General features: G+C 47.8%; 1 protein-coding gene across 15 annotated transcripts in view; it reads right to left on the bottom strand.

Moving 5' to 3' along the window:
• The window catches only part of KDM2B (lysine demethylase 2B), a 129,798-nt gene that overhangs the window by 111,416 nt on the left and 1,830 nt on the right, over positions 1-16,552 (bottom strand). For 5 of the 15 annotated variants that reach the window (XM_077875506.1, XM_077875512.1, XM_077875507.1 and 2 more), the window contains exons 2-4: positions 7,979-8,123; positions 4,951-5,029; positions 3,620-3,666 (exon numbers count right to left, since the gene is read on the bottom strand). In XM_077875506.1, the coding sequence (XP_077731632.1) occupies positions 3,620-3,666; positions 4,951-5,029; positions 7,979-8,123 (271 nt within the window). Of the gene's footprint in view, positions 1-3,619; positions 3,667-3,874; positions 4,127-4,950; positions 5,030-7,621; positions 7,696-7,978; positions 8,124-8,785; positions 8,917-9,184; positions 9,496-16,552 lie in introns of those variants that run through there. The other 10 variants (XM_077875508.1, XM_077875509.1, XM_077875514.1 and 7 more) reach the window with 8 other exon arrangements.

Here is a 16,552-nt window from a genome sequence, read left to right as displayed (position 1 = left end):
AAAGGACCAAGAGCAACACTGTGAAGACTCTGATATTGGGATCCCTGTGTGGCGCAGCGGTTTAGCACCTGCCTTTGGCTCAGGGCGCGATCCTGGAGACCCAGGATCGAATCTCATGTCGGGCTCCTGGTGCATGGAGCCTGCTTCTCCCTCTGCCTGTGTCTCTGCCTCTCTCTCTCTCTCTCTCTCTCTGTGACTATCATAAATAAATAAAAAATTAAAAAAAAAAAGACTCTGATATCGCCTAAATCTCAGACATGAGAATCTAGCTTTCAACCTTACTCATAAAGAAAATCTCAACAGATCCATATCCTGCCATCATAATAAATAATACTGAGGACTATTCACCAAGCACCCGTCAGCCAACATAATGCTGAGCCTTCATTCATTCTCTTAGAGAATCCTTATAGAGGGAGGAACGAGTGGTTGGCTCACTGGTTGAGCGTCTGTCTTCAGCTCAGGTCATGATACTGGGGTCCTGGGATCGAGTCCTGCATCGGGCTCCCGGCATGGAGCCTGCTTCTCCCTCTGCCTGTGTCTCTGCCTCTCTCTCTCTCTATCTGTGTCTATCATAAATAAGTAAATCTTAAAAAAAAAAAAAAGAAAAGAAAAGAAAGAAAGAAAGAAAATGTATCTCCTCAGCCAAGTCCTCGCCAATTAACTGAGATTCTTCTACCAATCAACCCCCCCTTCTGAGTATCTGTTTAAACACTTTGGAGTTAATCATTCTGGCTGGAATATCTGACAGAACTACTGGTCAGCTGTCTTCATCCACACAGCCACCAACATCAGCTTTTATGAAACTCAAATCATATCACACCACTCATGCCCCCTGGGATGGTGATCATCAAAAAGACAGGCAATAACAAGCTTGGCTAGGATGTAAAGAAATTGGAGCCCTCGCATGTTGCTAATGCGAATACAAAATGGTCAGCTGCTTTGAAAAAGTCTGGCAGTTCCTCAAGTTAAACATAGTTACCATATGACCCAGTTACCTAGGTATAGACCCAAGAGAAATGAAAAGGTATGTTCACCCAAAAACTTGTCCATGAACATTATTTTTTTTTAAGATTTTATTTATTTATTAGAGACAGAGAGAGAGAGAGGCAGAGACACAGGCAGAGGGAGAAGCAGGCTCCGTGCAGGGAGCCCGACGTGGGACTCGATCCCGGGACCCCAGGATCACGCCCCGGGCGGAAGGAGGCGCCAAACCGCTGAGCCACCAGGGCTGCCCCATAAACATTATTTATAACAGACAAGAAATAGAAATAACCAAAAACATCCATCAACTGATAAGTAGATCAACAAGATGTGGTCTATGCACATGTGTTCAACGGAATCTCATTCACCCATAAAAGAGAATGAAGCATGGATGAACCTCAAAAACATGATGCTGAGTAAAAGAAGCCAGTCACAAAAGCCACTTAGTCTATGATTCCACTTACATGAAACATCCAGAATAGACAAACCCACAGAGGCAAAAAGCACATGGTTGTCACTGGTTGTCGGGGGTTAGAAGCTGAGAGGAACTGGAAGGTACAGGGTTGACTTTATAGGTGATCTATGTTATGAAATAACTGCACAACACTGTGGATGTGCCAAAAGTGCTGAACTGTACACTCTGAAATAGTTAGTGAATTTTACAGTGTATGAATTTTACATTATTTTAAAAATGTTTTTAACCCTCTCCCAAAAAAAAAATGATCAGATAGGGGCGCCTAGATGGTTCAGTTGGTTAAGCGTCCGGCTTCGGCTCAGGTCATGATTACAGGGTCCTGGGATCGAGCCTCATGTTTGGCCCCTTGCTCAACAAGGAGTCTGCTTCTTCCTCTGCCACTCTCCCTGCTTCTGCTCTTTCTCTCTCTCAAATAAATAAATAAAATATTTTTTAAAATTATTTAAAAATTAAAATAAATTTAAAAAAGAAAATGACCACGGACACCTGGGTGGCTAAGTGGTTGAGTGTCTGCCTTTTGGCTCAGGTCATGATCCCAGGGTTCTGGGATTGAGTCTTGCATCAGGCTCCCCACAGGGAGCCTGCTTCTCCCTCTGCCTATGTCTCTGCCTCTCTCTGCATGTCTCTCATGAATAAATAAAATTAAAATCTTTTTTTTTTTAATTAAAATCTTAAAAAAAAAGAAGAAGAAAGAAAGAAAGAGATCAGATAGCACAGCTACCACCGTTGCCCTACTTTAAAACTATCCAGTGGCTTCCCATCACACCAGCAGTCAAACCCAAATTCCCTGCCAGGGCCTATAAGGCCCAACATGGCCCCAGCCCTGTGACCTCTCCCTTCTACTTTCCCCCTTACTCATTCTACTCCTCTCCTAGCCTGTCCCTCAATCTGGCAAGTGCTTTCCCACAGCTGGCTTCTCATCAGTCAGGCCTCTGTTCAAATGTACACAACACCCCAGGCCCTCTCTGACCACCCAACCCAATCTAAAATACAGCTCCCAGGGGTTCCTGGGTGCCTCAATCAGTATGCTGTTAAGCATTGACTCTTGATTTTGGCTCACATCATGATCTCAGGGTAATGAGATCTAGCCCAGCATAAGGCTCCACACTGGGCATGGAACGTGCTTAAGATTATCTGGGGGATCCCTGGGTGGCTCAGCGGCTACCTTTGGCTCAGGGCATGATCCTGGAATCCCGGGATCGAGTCCACATCGGGCTCCCTGCATGGAGCCTGCTTCTCCCTTTGCCTGTGTCTCTGCCTCTCTCTCCCTGTCTGTGTCGCTTATGAATAAATAAAATCTATTTTTTAAAAAATTCTATCTTTCCTTCTCCTACCATTGGGTGTGTGTGTGTACACATACTCTCTCTCTAAAAAAAGTAAATAAATAAAAACTAAAAAATAAAATAAAATACAGCTTCCATCACATTCTATCCCAATACCCTGCTTTATTTCTTCATAGGCTTTATCACCTTCCAAAATGATACAGATTTTTAAAACCTGTTTACTTATTTGTTGCTTGTCACTCCAGCCAAGAGGACAGGGATCTTGCCTGTCATGTTCATACCTCTGATCTTGCTATCATGTAGGAGCTAATTGATAAACACTTATGAAAAGAATGGATTTATTAAAGGATTTCCATATCTGAAATGCCACTGGCTACCTGGTCTGGTGTCCAGAAGCACTAAGTGATCAGCTACACTCTGCAGGTGCTCAGGGAGTTAACAAGCATTTGCTGGGCACTGGGTGTTAAACCTCACCCTAGACCTGTCTGGAACCCTGAGGAAGCAGGAAGAATGATCCCTCCCCTCTGAAAGTCTGAAAGTCTTTCAGGGGTCACAAAACACCCAGTGTTTACTCAGCAACCCACAAACAAACGCAAAGGAAAGATCTAAGATTGTATTGCTGATGGAGGCTAGGGTCCAAATCAGCCTCATAAAACTGTGTGCTGGCAAACACTCTTTCATACAGCTTCTTATGACTTTGCAATCTGACCTGTTCTCCAGAACCAGACGGTTGCAGCTCACACCTGCTCCTGCCTCCTCCCACAGGGACTTTCTTTTCAGGGGCAGTTAAAGATCTAAATAGGTGGGTGGTAAAGAGCTCCTGCCCCTTGTACTCCCTACTTTGGGCATCTCTGAGCTGCACACACAGCAGGCAACTTACCCACTAGGAGTTTGACATCTCGGACTGTGAAATCAGGGTCGGGCATCCTGGAAAAAGAGAAGTACAGTCATTTGCCGGGTAGCCAAGAACAAGAGAGTTAGACCCAACTCTGGGGGCAGGGGAAGGCCATGTTTCCAAGAGCATTCCCTTGACTCAGTTTGGGAACCCAAAATGAGATCATCTAGAGAGAAAGTGATAGACCAATCAGTGCCCCCCAGAAAGGGTCAATCTCCAACCACTGAGCCCTTTCCTCACCCCAGTAGGCAAACCAACCCCCTCACTCTCCCCGATATGAGCTCAGCACTGCCACAGAAAAGACAGGAAATCCAGTATCCATGCCACTTTTGAGAGGAAGACTGAATCATCATGTGTCCAGGGTAAGTCCCGAGCTGGGCACTCAAACACCTGCTTTCTTTTAGGGTGGGCAGCTCTCTCTGTGTCTCTTCCGCTAGCAAACACTCTCCATAAAAGGAGTTGTATGGAGGGTTGCAGGGATCTCTTTAAGTTGAAAGGGGAAAAAAAAAGACACACATCATTCCAATTCCAGGAATTCCGTAACACCGGTCATAATGACTATGGTGACCTTCACTATTAATTAACAGTGATGTCAAAGGTTTGATTTCTACCCTTGGAACGAGACTCTTGAGCAAGCCTGGCAGTAGCTAGATGTTGGAGAAAGAGGCAAGCTGGGATGACACCAGCAGCCTCCTTTCCACCTCCGCCCTGGGCGGAAACCTGTTCTTCCAGCCTTCCTCCTGGATCTCTCCCCGACCCCACCTGGAGCTCTGACAGATCTCTAAGAGAATGTAAACCAAACAAGACACAGTGGAGGCAGGTGCTGGGGCAGGCAGAAAAAGAGAAGACTTGGAGCCTAGCATCCTAGAGAACATGCCCTGCACAGAAGAGCACCACTTTCCCACATAATGGGAGTCTGAGAAGAAAAATATGTATCTAGGTGCCCTTTCTTCTGGGCTTAGAGACTGGCCAATCCCTTCACAGCTCAGGCGCTGCCTCAGTTTCCTAACTTGGGAGAGAGGCACAATTCTCTTTAGGAAGTCACCACACATAACTGGGCTAGGTCAGAGAAAGACGTCAACACGCGGTTTATGTACCCTCTGTCCTCTCTGCCCAAATTCTCTGGAAGAGACCAATCTTTGGAGGGTTTTTCCCCTTTGCCAGGCCTTGAACAAAGAGATACTATCCCCAGATAATGAAGAAAGAGCCTTCTCTGTGATGAGAGGTGGGGAAAAGGATAGAAGAAATCTATCCTGAACTATAAACTACATCAAGGAGAAAGATGTGGGAAGAAACAATTCATTTCAGCAACTTACTTAATCCCCAGGCCATCCTTTTCTCGAAATATCAGGGGAACCCTGAGCGCTTCTCTCTGCACATACTCGTAGTTGAAATCTGTTTGGATATCGGAATTAAAACAGGTTAGTTAAGTCACAGAAGAGAGATGAACCACGATCAGCAGGCCGGAGGAAGGAACATGGTGATACTAGATGCGAGCACCAGTCTAGGGCACCAGCTCTCCTGTAAAATGACAGGGAAATGGAGCAGGCAAAGCCCAAGAGAAGCCATGCCAACTATCCGCTCCTCTGCCTACTCCGTCATTCCCTGCATGCCCCACGGGTCAGAACTTGTCAATGAGCAGCCCAAGGCCAGGGAGGTTGAGGAGGGAGACTCATGAAAGAGCCCCTCACAGAAAAAGCCCCAGCAATCACTGAGAAAGAGGGAGAGAGAAATGCACCCCAAGCTGAGTTCAGAAAGTAAAGGCAGAGCAAAATTGAAGAATACCACCTGGGAGGATCTGAAGCCCCAGAGAGGAGGTGGGGAGGAGGGTTCTCATTGTAGCTGAGCATCAGGGAAGATCTTATTGTAATATCCTGCATAGTGAAGGGGAGGGGGGAAAAGCTGGTTTCCCTGGAAACTGTGTATTTGGTGCCAAAATAACTAGAGAACTGGGCACAGCTTTGTTGTCTTAATAGTGTAATTCTGCTCCGGTTACTGCCATCCTTGCTTCCCCTGGGTAACTGACCAGGGCGCTCCCCTCAGGTGAAGGTAGCGTGAAGGGGGCACAGCGAGGCCCAAAGCAAATCCACCAGGCAGCTCTCTGTCTCGGGTTTGTCTAGCATAGACCCCCAAATCCCTTATTGAAAGCCCTGGAGAATGAAGGAGGCCTTCATTTCTATGTTGAGTTCCAAAACCAGGGGATCTGACCCAACCTCATTCCTAAATATGGAGTTGAGGAAAGCAGAGATAAACCATCACAGCCTCAAATCCTCAGGTGAACTCAAGCAATCCACAAGGCCACAAGCCCTCCCTGGTCAGCCAGAGGAGAGACAGGAGAGATCACAGGCCCCTGAAGCCCCTGCCCCATGGAAACAGTTCACCAGGGCAGCTTGGTGGGGGAGGAGGCCAAGGCAACTCAGCTCAGAGCAGAGGAAGAGAACAAAACCGGAGCTGGGGAAAGCCCTGACCTTAGCAGCTCAGATCCCCAGGGGCTCACAGTGAATGGGGATTCCTAAGGATTTAAAGGCAGAGAAGTTTAAGAAGCTTCTATTTTGAATCCAGGCTAAGGGATCCTTCTGTTTCTCAGCTCCTCCCTTGAAGTTTTGGGGCCGGATCTGAATTAACTACCAAAACGCTAGGGCTCTCTCCTTTGAAAAGACCCCAGACAGCAGATTTAAGGTCTCTCCCTGGCTGGAATTCACCCCCTACACACCCACACCCAAAGCAGACCACCCCACTCCCCCCAACTCTCCTCAGCTTCAACTTCCACAAATGAGCTTGAGAAAACACTCAGATCTTGGGCTGAGAATTCCTCACAAATGACTAGGAAGTGTCTGCATGTAGTTTTCTCATAGGATCCACCAAACTCAGTAAAATGGGAAAGAAATGAAAGGAATTAAAAGCCCACTTGTGCTAAGGAAATTTAAATGTATTTGAGACTAGCCCCCCCACCCCCTAGACTGTCTGCCTGGATATGCGATGTTCTTAAGACCTGGCTGGCTGGAAGAAATTTCTTCTTCCCTCCCCCAACCACGACCTCCTACCACTGAAGCCCAGCACCCCAGGAAGCAGTTGGGGACAAAAGACAAACTTCAAAAATGCAAAGCCAGGACAGTCTCTTCGGGGGGCTAACCTACAGTCCCAGCCACTCAAGCAGAACCTGGAGGGGAAGGCACTTCCTCTGTTATCAGCTCACTGAGGGATGGAAGGGATTTCCAAGGGGGATGGAGGGAGGAGGTGTCAACAAAATGGAAATGGTGTATTATGAAGAAAACTTGAATATCTGAGAGGAAAAAGAAAGAACTTAGAAACCCCAGAGAGCTTAGGGAAATACCTAGGTAGGCAGGGGCATCTCCAAAACTCCAACCCCACAGGCAGAACCACAGGTCACGCAGGGCCTCTGGAGGCCTCAGACCCAAGCCAGAACATCACCCCAATGTTGGCAGGATACCACCAGACAGCATTCTAATACTAGGGTCAAGGAGAAACTCAGGCCCTGAAGGTATCAGGCTGGGGTGGCACCCCAAAACCCCAGAGGTTTCCCCAACTTCTCCTCTAAACTGGCAGGGCCTACAAGGGACAGAGCCCTCAAGGTCTCACTCTGAGAAAAGACTGTTCCCCAAAGGGGTACCGCAAGTTTTCGCTTCAAACTACAGGGGTCAGGGATCTCAGCCTGAAGGCTGAGGGGGTAAAACTCTCTTTTGAGTCCCTACTTCAAATTGTCAAGGCTGAAGGGCCAGAGGCCTCAGATATACATGCGGGCTCCAGCCCTTGCTCCAATCTGGCAGAGACCAGAAGGTTATGGGGTTCCATAGACCCGAGGGGCTGACGGGGCATCATTCAGTGACCCGAGCATCCTCAGCACCAGCTCCTAACTGGCAAGGCCTGAAACGGGACCGGGTTTTGGGAGGCTTCAGGCCTGGGGGGGGGACCTCATCCCAATGACCCAGGGGCACCCCAGCCCCTCTCCCGGCCAGGCAGCCGCACCTCAAGCAGCACGGGGAGCTGGGCTGGCTCTGGGAGGGGTGGAATGCCGCGCACATGTCTTCCCTCCGTCCACCCGTCGGTCCCCAGGTCCCTCCGACCGCCGGTCCCCTAGCTCTGCCCACCCTGGGGCCGGCTGTGGGCGCGGGCCGGGTCTAGGCCCACGCCCGGCCCCCGTTCCCGCCTGCCCTCCTCCTTCGCCACCCCACCCCACCCCCCCAGTGCTCGGCCTCGTTTCGTCACCGGATCCCCTGGAATGGGGGACGCGGGCGCGAAATACGAACCCAGCCACCGGCAGCTCCCTCCCCACGTGCGCTCGGCCCGCGGCGCGGAGAGCAGCCCGAAGAGGGGGCGCCTCACCTTTGCCCTCCATGGCGTGCACGAAGTCCCCCTGGTACAGCTGACTGCGCAGCTTCTCCTCCAGGCTGAAGCCGCGAACGCTGACGATCTCCTCCACGTCCGACAAGTCCTCGTTCTCGTCGTATCTCTGGCGGTCAATCGGGCGCTGCGGGGACCCAAACCAGAGAGCCCGAGGCATTATTGGGGAACTGGGGGTCGCCTCTTACCCTAGGCCCGGCTCAAGCAGGTGCAGGACTTGCGCACCCCTTGCACCCCACCACTGCGACCCGAGCAACTTTGCGCAAATGCCAAAGATGCTGAAAATCAAGATAACGAGGGGGGCCCGCGCCCCCGGGGGCCGGCTGTCCCCTATGCAGGGCACTCCCCTCCTGCATCTTTGGAGGCAACGTAAAGGACATGGGGGGGCTCTCCCTTGCCCCCACCCCCGATAGATGTTGAGTTTTGCCCACTCGGCCGGGAGCCCGGTTATGTAACCCGCTAAGGGGGCTCGGCGCACGGGCTGGCGGGGTATTTGTAGGCCCCGGGAGGAGCCGCCGCAGCGCCCCGCTCGGCGCTAATAGCAGCCCGGGCGGCCGCGGCGGCAGAGCCGGGAAGCCGGAACCGGGGGCCGGCGGCATTTCTAGGACTGGAGCCGCCCCCGAGCTACTCGGGAAGCTGGAAAGCTGAAATGGAAGGGCTGAGACCCCAGCCGCCCCCGCCGACCGACCGCCAATGCTAAAAGAAGAGGTGGAGGGGGAGGTCGGGGCTTGGGAGGGGGAGAGGCAGACGGCCCGCCACAAAGCTCCCATCGGAGACCCCAAAACGCACCAGCAGCTGCCTCATCTCCCCACAAGCGCGCGCGCACACTCACTTCCTAAGGAGACTCCCCCACCACTCCCCGCATCCCCTGCCTCCTCCCTCGACCGCCCAGCGCCGGGCCCTGCAGCCCCCCAGATTCCGGGCGAACCCCGAGCCCGCTCAGCCTCTCTCCACGCCTTTCCCCGCTACCACCTCCCCACTTAAGTGTCTGAGACTCTGAGCCTCACAAGGGACTGGAGGAGTAAGCCGCTTGCTTCCTTTTGCATGCAATTTATTATATTTTTTCCGGTCCTCTTGCAAAATACAGAAAAGGAGAGAAAAGGCAGCAAGAAACAACAACAACAAAAAAAAAATAGATCTATCATTACCAGATACAGATTTGGGGGAAAAAAAAAAAAAGCTACACACCAATCTTCTTCCAGAGTCTTTCTCTGCCTCCATTTTTTTAGGAGAGTTCACCAATTAATTGTCAACACTCCTGCCCCCTGCATTTTGGCGGAGGGGGGAAGGAGGGAAGACCAAAGAAAACAAACCAAAAAATAAATAAATAAAGCAAGCCAGAGCCGAGATCTACAAAGTTTTGCACCAACACTTAAGCAGATCCGTTTGCAAAGTCCTAGGAAACCATTTTCAGCAGTTGTGGGGGGGGAGGCGTCGACGTCATAATCCCCGGAACGTAAACATTGTTGCCGATCGCGCTCTGAGCCTGCGGCCGGGCTAGTGGAGGGGGCACTCGGCCCGGGATGGGGGGGGCGGGGGCGGCTGCCGGAGGAGATGTGGGGCGGGGAGGGCGCCCGGGAGGCACCGGGCGCCGTTAGCGCCCTGGCATCGCTGTTTTGTTGTTGGGTCACGAGTGCGCCTTGCACGCAGGCGCCGCCGCCGCCCGGGAGTTGTGTGCAGAGCTGACTTTTGGAGGGCTGAGTTGCAGGCGGCGGGCGCATCCCGGAGATGGCGGGGCAGGGAGGGAGGGAAGGAGGAGGGGGTGGGGAGGGAGGTGCAGATTTGCACGGCTGGCCTCAGCAGGAGGCGCGGAAATGCAAGCCGAGCTTGCTGGCTAGAAAGCCCCAAGGCCTGGCACCCCCAAAAACGACCCCCCACCTCAATCCCTGCCCCCATTGCCCACGGCCCCCGCGGGCCACCCTCTTCCTCTTCCTTCATCCACCCCACCCCATTACCTACGTGGCCGACCCAAATTCAAAGCGCTTTGTATATATAATTGATTTTTTTTTTCTTTTCTGCCGCATGTCTTGGGGGTTTTTTTTGGGGGGGGGCGACCTTCTCCAGACCCCCATATGCGGACCTGCCATATGGAGGGGACATTTGGGGGCTCAGGAAGAAATTAGCGCAGCTCCATACCTGTACGGACTGCATAACTTTTAAACTCCCGGACTCAAAGATATGGACACACACACACACACACACACACACACACGCAGGTACAGGAAATACGGCCAGTCTAGAGCCTTTTCGGACCCAAGCTGACCGGAAGATGTTGCCTTTCATTCATTCATCCTGCCCGCGTCTGTGGAGTCCTTTACTAGGCGACAAGCCCTGGAACAGAAGTTGGACAGTTTTTAAAGGTCCCTGCGCTCGCCAAGAGAAGGAAATAGATGCTCAGGAGTGAAATACCGAGAGAATCGGATCTGGCGCCTCCTAACGCAGCTGGCAAGCAGGCGAAGGGTAAGCCCTTATTGGCCGTTCATTGGAGAAAAGTTGGTGGAAAGGTGCAAGGCGCTCTGGGATGGGGTACGGGAAACTTTGGGGCGCCCCTTAATGAATCCTGTAGAAATTCTTGGCAGGAGGTATTGGCTCTCTCTTGCTTTCCCTCAGTATACCTGGTTGGCTGTGTCCACCCCCAAAACTGGAATCCTAAAGGTGCCATCCTGTAATTCTATTATGAACAACAGTCAAATCAACTTTGATTATGAGAAAAGCAGGCCCTAAACATTCCTCCAGTCCAACTAGGCCTGATCTTTGGGGTAACGATCAGGAGGACATGAGGACAGGGCACCAAGGCTACAATAAAGGAACAGTATAGATGCTTATAGCAGGCTTTGCCAAAACAAACAAACAAACAAACAAACAAAAAACTCACAAGCAAAAAAAAAAAAAAAAAAAACCACACACATTTTTAGTTCTATCATTAACCCTGTGGGTTGGTTGGAACGGGTCATTTCACAGATAGAGAAACTGAGGCTCAGAGAAATGATCAATCAAGGTGATTCCTCTGCCCCAATATCATCCCTAGTCAACACTCCACTCAGACAGATGTGTGGAGAGGAAGTGGCTTCCCCATTAGACATCTGATGTGAACCATCAGCTCTGTATTGGTCACCCTAAGAGACAGCTTCCCCCATACTCACCTTAAAATTTCCTGTCCTGTCTTTGTATATTCTTTTCCACCCACCCCTAAAAACTGTTCTTTGAATTTTGTCTTAATTCCAGTCCACTAGATGGCAAATGTCAAAATTTGTTTCCAAACTGAAATAGCCCAGGTTAGCTTAGTAGGATTGAGAAGGGTTTTGCCCTTAGCCTCTGTCAAGAATCAGGGACCATCTTATTTGCTTCTTTCTCACAGAAGACCCCTTGAAGGGTAATAGTCTTGTTATTCCTCATGTTACAAACGAGGAAACTGGGTCTCAGGCAAAGCCATTCACACAGGGTCACAAGCTTGTAAGTGTAGTTGCCAGCCCAAACTGGAGCCTGGTTCTGCCATCACAGGCCTTTTTGGATATTGACCACCTTCCTTTGCTCCCACATAATGAAATGAACATGTGCAAAGGAGGGCTTCCAGGCTGGAGGGTCATGAAAAGGAAGCTAAGTACAATCAGACAAAACCAAAATAGAATGCTTGATCCTAATTCACCTTTCCTCCCAGAGATCCATCTCTCCCTCCTGATGTGGCCTCAGATCCAATGGCCAGCACCTCAGTGCAAAAACAGTTAAGTCCATATATCACCCTAATGGGGACTTTCTGGCTTGTCAGAGTGGGAAGGAGTTGAGTAGTCACCTAATTTAACCCCTTCTCTTTACAAACCATGAGGAAACTACAGACCAGAGAGAAGAATGGGCCAACCGGGGGGGTTGTTCCCCTTGGACTCCCCCAGAATGCCTACCCTACCGCCTGGTCCTAAGTGGTCACTCAATAAATGTTGGGCCTTTGATGGATCACCTTCCCCAGCGATATTTGCATTTTCCCTTTATCAGTAATTGGCAGATGAAAGGCTTTGTCCTCCCGTTGAAAGAATTCCAGGCATTTGCTCAAAGTGGGGGAGGAGGTTATTTTGGGCCAAAGAGGAGAGGGCCAAGACCCTTGAGCTCCTAGAGTTAGCTAATTGTCCCAGAGGAGTGGGCAGTAGGTGAGAGGAGAGGGCAGATTAAGGTGCTCCTCCAAGAGATGTACTTTTTCTTGTAGAAAAAAAAAAAAAAAAAAGACCAGGCCAGTTGTTTTTGAAACTTAGTAATAATGACTTCCCAGACTCTCCTTCTCATTCTTACAAAAGACCCAGTCAAATCCTGGCTGTGTTGGCCCCATTCATTCATTTCTTCATTCATCAAAGAGTGATTGAGCAGCTCTGTGCTTTAAGACAGAGGGAATATATAAGAACCAGCTCTGATAGTAGACATACTCCAGCCTGGACAGCGAGTGGACAGATGGCTCCCAAGAGAGTTAGGAATCCACAAGATTTTAAAAACTGTTGGAAACTGAAGCCATTCTCATACATGATTATAAGAGCTCCTGATTTTTGAGTGCTATGTGTTTAAGCAAAGCCACTTAACATTTATTTCCTTGGATCTTCCCCTAAGCCCTAATGAGGGTGGGTCTGTAATTCCCTAGCTCTATGGCTGAGACTCAAAAGAGCTCAAGTTACTTGCCCAAATTATACAGCTATAAAATTACAGAGACAGGATTTGCACCCAGGGCTTGTAGGAATCCAGAGCTCACAGGCTTTACCCCTCACTATGCCTCCCTGCAGAGCTGTCCCCCAGGACATGATCATAGAAATATTCTTACGTCTGCACTGTATGACACAGCAGCCTCTAGCCACATGTGGCTATCTAGCACTTGAAATATGGGTAGTGAGATTAAGGAGGTGAATGTTAAATTTTATTTAATTTTAATTAAATTTAAATAGCTGTATTTAGTAGCTAGTGTCTATGTTATTGGATGGTGCGACCTTACCTTGTTTTTCAGAACTTGTCTTAACTCACCTACCAGACTATATATAACTCAGAGTCTGATTGGCACTGTGTCTCTACAATCAACCTTCTGGAAATATCTGTGAAATGAATGAAGGAACCTGAGAAAATGAAGTATTGGAATGATGAGCCAGTGGAAGGGGACCAGGGATGGCTGCAAAGGTTTCCTAGAAGGGGCCATCTGATACAATGTGAACATTTGGAATTAGCCCTTAGACCACTCACTCTGAGTGTCTGCCAATAGCATGGCACTGTAGGCACCTTGGAATGCCAGTTGGGACATCCAGTCCAAAATAAGATTGTCCCACCTGCCCAGACCTGACAAATACACTTCTCAAGGACAGATAATTGGTGAAGGGGCAGGAAGCCTTAGAAATGGGTAACCACTTCCTGATATATATCCTGCTGATAGATACAAAAACAAACATGCAATCCATGGTAGCCCTGTTTGCAACAGAAAAAGACTGAAACTATCTAAAAGTTGGAGAACTGATTAAAAATAATTTTTGGACCATTTGCTCATTGAAACGTTATTAAATCATCAAGAAGAAGAATATGGTAATTGTATAAATAATGAAGCAGGATGATTTCATGATATCCTTAAATTAACACAAAACAGAACAAGATGTAGAATATTTATACTAAATTGTGCTGACCAGGGCAGCCTCGTTGGCTCAGTGGTTTAAGCACCCAGGGCGTGATCCTGGAGTCCCTGGATCGAGTCCCACGTCGGGCTCCCTGCATGGAGCCCGCTTCTCCCTCTGCCTGTGTCTCTGCCTCCCTCTCTCTCTCTCTCTGTGTCTATCATGAATAAATAAATAAAATCTTTAAAAAAAATAAATAAATTGTGCTGACCAGTTACATCAACCAAAGGGGACACATTTATATCTACATTTATTCTTTTATATGTACAGGATTTTCTTTGGAAAAAAATAGAATCCAAAAGGGGGGAAATGAACTGAGAAAAGGGGATGCCTGGGTGGGTCAGTGGTTGAGCATCTGCCTTTAGCTCAGGGCATGATCCTGGGGTCCTGGGATTGAGTTCCCCATTGGGTTTCCCTCTGCTTCTCTCTGTGTGTGTCTCATGAATAAATAAATAAAATCTTAAAAAAAAAAAAAAAAAAAAAAAGAAGAAGAAGAATGGGGGGGAAGCAAATGTATTCTTTGGTACAGTGTAACATTTTTACCACACTATGCATTAGAATTGCCTGACTTGGGACCTTATAGATTTAATTTCACTTTCTAAAGTGTAGTACCTTTCAAATTTTGTACTCTGTACCTGTTATCACCCTACTCAAACAAGAATTTCATTTTATTCATCCTTTTTAAGGCTATAAAGTTCAAAATCAGGCAAATCCAAACCAACTAAATATTGTTTAGGCATTGATACATAAGCTGTAAGGCATTAAAAAAAAGCAAAGAATTGATTAACACAAAGGGCAGGAAGAGACTCCAGTCTAGGGTAAGAAATGTGAACAGAGGGGCACCTGAGTTGCTCAGGGGTTGAGCTTCTGCCTTCAGCTCAGGTCATGATCCCGGGGTTCTGGGATCAGTCCCCACATCGGGCTCCGCTCAGGGAGCCTGCTTCTCCCTCTGCCTGTGTCTCTGCCTCTCTCTCTCTCTGTGTGACTATCATAAAAAAAAAAAAAAAAAAGAAATGTGAACAGAGAAAGGTGCTGGTGATTTTCTGTTTCTTAACCTAGATGGTGGGCACCTGCGTGCAAGTCTTTAAAATGTACTTTAAAACTTTATAAATTCTGTTGTATTTTTTAAATATTCTACAACTTAAAAATGGTTTTAAAATTGCTTCTGGGGACGCCTGGGTGGCTCAATGGTTGAGTGTCTGCCTCTGGCTCAGGTCGAGATCTCAGAGTCCCAGGATCAAGTCCCACATGGAGCTCCCCTCAGGGAGCCTACTTCTCCCTCTACCTATGTCTCTGCCTCTGTGTCTCTCAGGAATAAATAAATAAAATAATAAATAAATAAGTTAATAAATAAATAAATAAATAATTGCTTCAGGTCTAGGTTGGTAGAGTATGTGACTCTTGATCTTGGGATTATTAGTTCGAGCCCTACAGTAGGGGTAGAGATTACTTAAAAATAAATTTTTTTTTAAATTTTTATTTATTTATGATAGTCACCAAGAGAGAGGGAGAGAGGCAGAGACACGGGCAGAGGGAGAAGCAGGCTCCATGCACCGGGAGCCCGACGTGGGATTCGATCCTGGGTCTCCAGGATCGCGCCCTGGGCCAAAGGCAGGCGCCAAACCGCTGCGCCACCCAGGGATCCCAAAAATAAAATATTTTTTAAAAGAAATTGCTTCAAATCTTTCTCCTCCATCTCTCCCCACCCACCCAGTTTCTCCCGTTCACACTCTCTTGGGTATCATATCAGAAATACTTTATGCATTTACACACATATATATTTTCTGTTATGATTATGTCACACAAATATACCCACTGTCCTTTCCTTTTTCACTTTATATGATCTTGGAGATTCTCCATATACTATCTGTAGAACTGCATTATTCTAAAATATTAGGTAAGGATGAGATGAATCTGAATGCCATGATTCAAAAAGTTCAAGAGTGGTTAAGAAACAAAAAAATCAGAATACCGCATATATTGTGATCCCATTTACGTTTAAGAAAAAAGAAGAAAGAAGAGCTTCAGTGGACCCGCAAACCATTATGTTTGATCACTGCTGAGGAGGGAGAAAATTTTGAGAGGGTTATACAAAGATCATCTCATGTACAATTTGTCTTTTTAAATTGTATCAAATATTTCAAGCATAAAAAGGGCATCAAAAGTAAATATACCAAATATACTAAAGATGTACATTCACCTCCTAGCTTTGCCAAATCCTAGATTTTTGTCATATTTTGCATTACGTTTGCAAATTTAAGAAGTACTTTGGGGAACAACAGACCATACTCTTTCTAAGTCTTTGGAGTTCCCAAAGACTTCTTTTTTCTTCTCCTTCTTTTATTTATTTATTTTTTAAATTTTTGCACCAGACCTGTGTCGATGGAAGTTAGAAAGAGCCGCTTACATATAAGCTGAGTGTCTGGCTCTTGACATTTGGGAAAGACTTTGTGTCTAGAGTTCTGTGTCTTCCCGTGCTAGGATCCGAAGGGAACTTGGAAATAACAGGTGAGTTAATTAAGGGGTTAACTCCAGGAGGCGAGTCATAAAAGTTCAAAGATACTTTCAAAACTTCCATCTTTCGATTGATGGACAAGTGCACTAACCAATGAAAATCAGGGCCCAGGCATTACTTCACCACGCTAGACTGTCATTGGCCGCCAATCCCTGAGGGCCGGACAGCAGGGCTGGCAGTTAACCATTTCAGGGACGATTCTGCCCTTAATTTTATTTTGAAAGATGAAGTAGGAAGAGATGAAAAGCCCAGATAGGTCCTCACATCTTAAGGTGTCACCTTTGGTCTCACCCCAGCAGGTAGAGTTTCGCCCCACAAAGGAACACCCCGAGACAAATTTCCTGGAGAAAAGTGTTGAACTTTTAAAATGGGGAATCAGCTGACCCTGCTCAGTCAGAGGAGGGCGGGGAGGCGAGA

Source organism: Canis aureus, chromosome 27 (assembly GCF_053574225.1).
Source record: "Canis aureus isolate CA01 chromosome 27, VMU_Caureus_v.1.0, whole genome shotgun sequence".
Lineage (NCBI taxonomy): Eukaryota > Metazoa > Chordata > Mammalia > Carnivora > Canidae > Canis > Canis aureus.
This window is presented reverse-complemented; position numbering and strand designations above follow the sequence as displayed.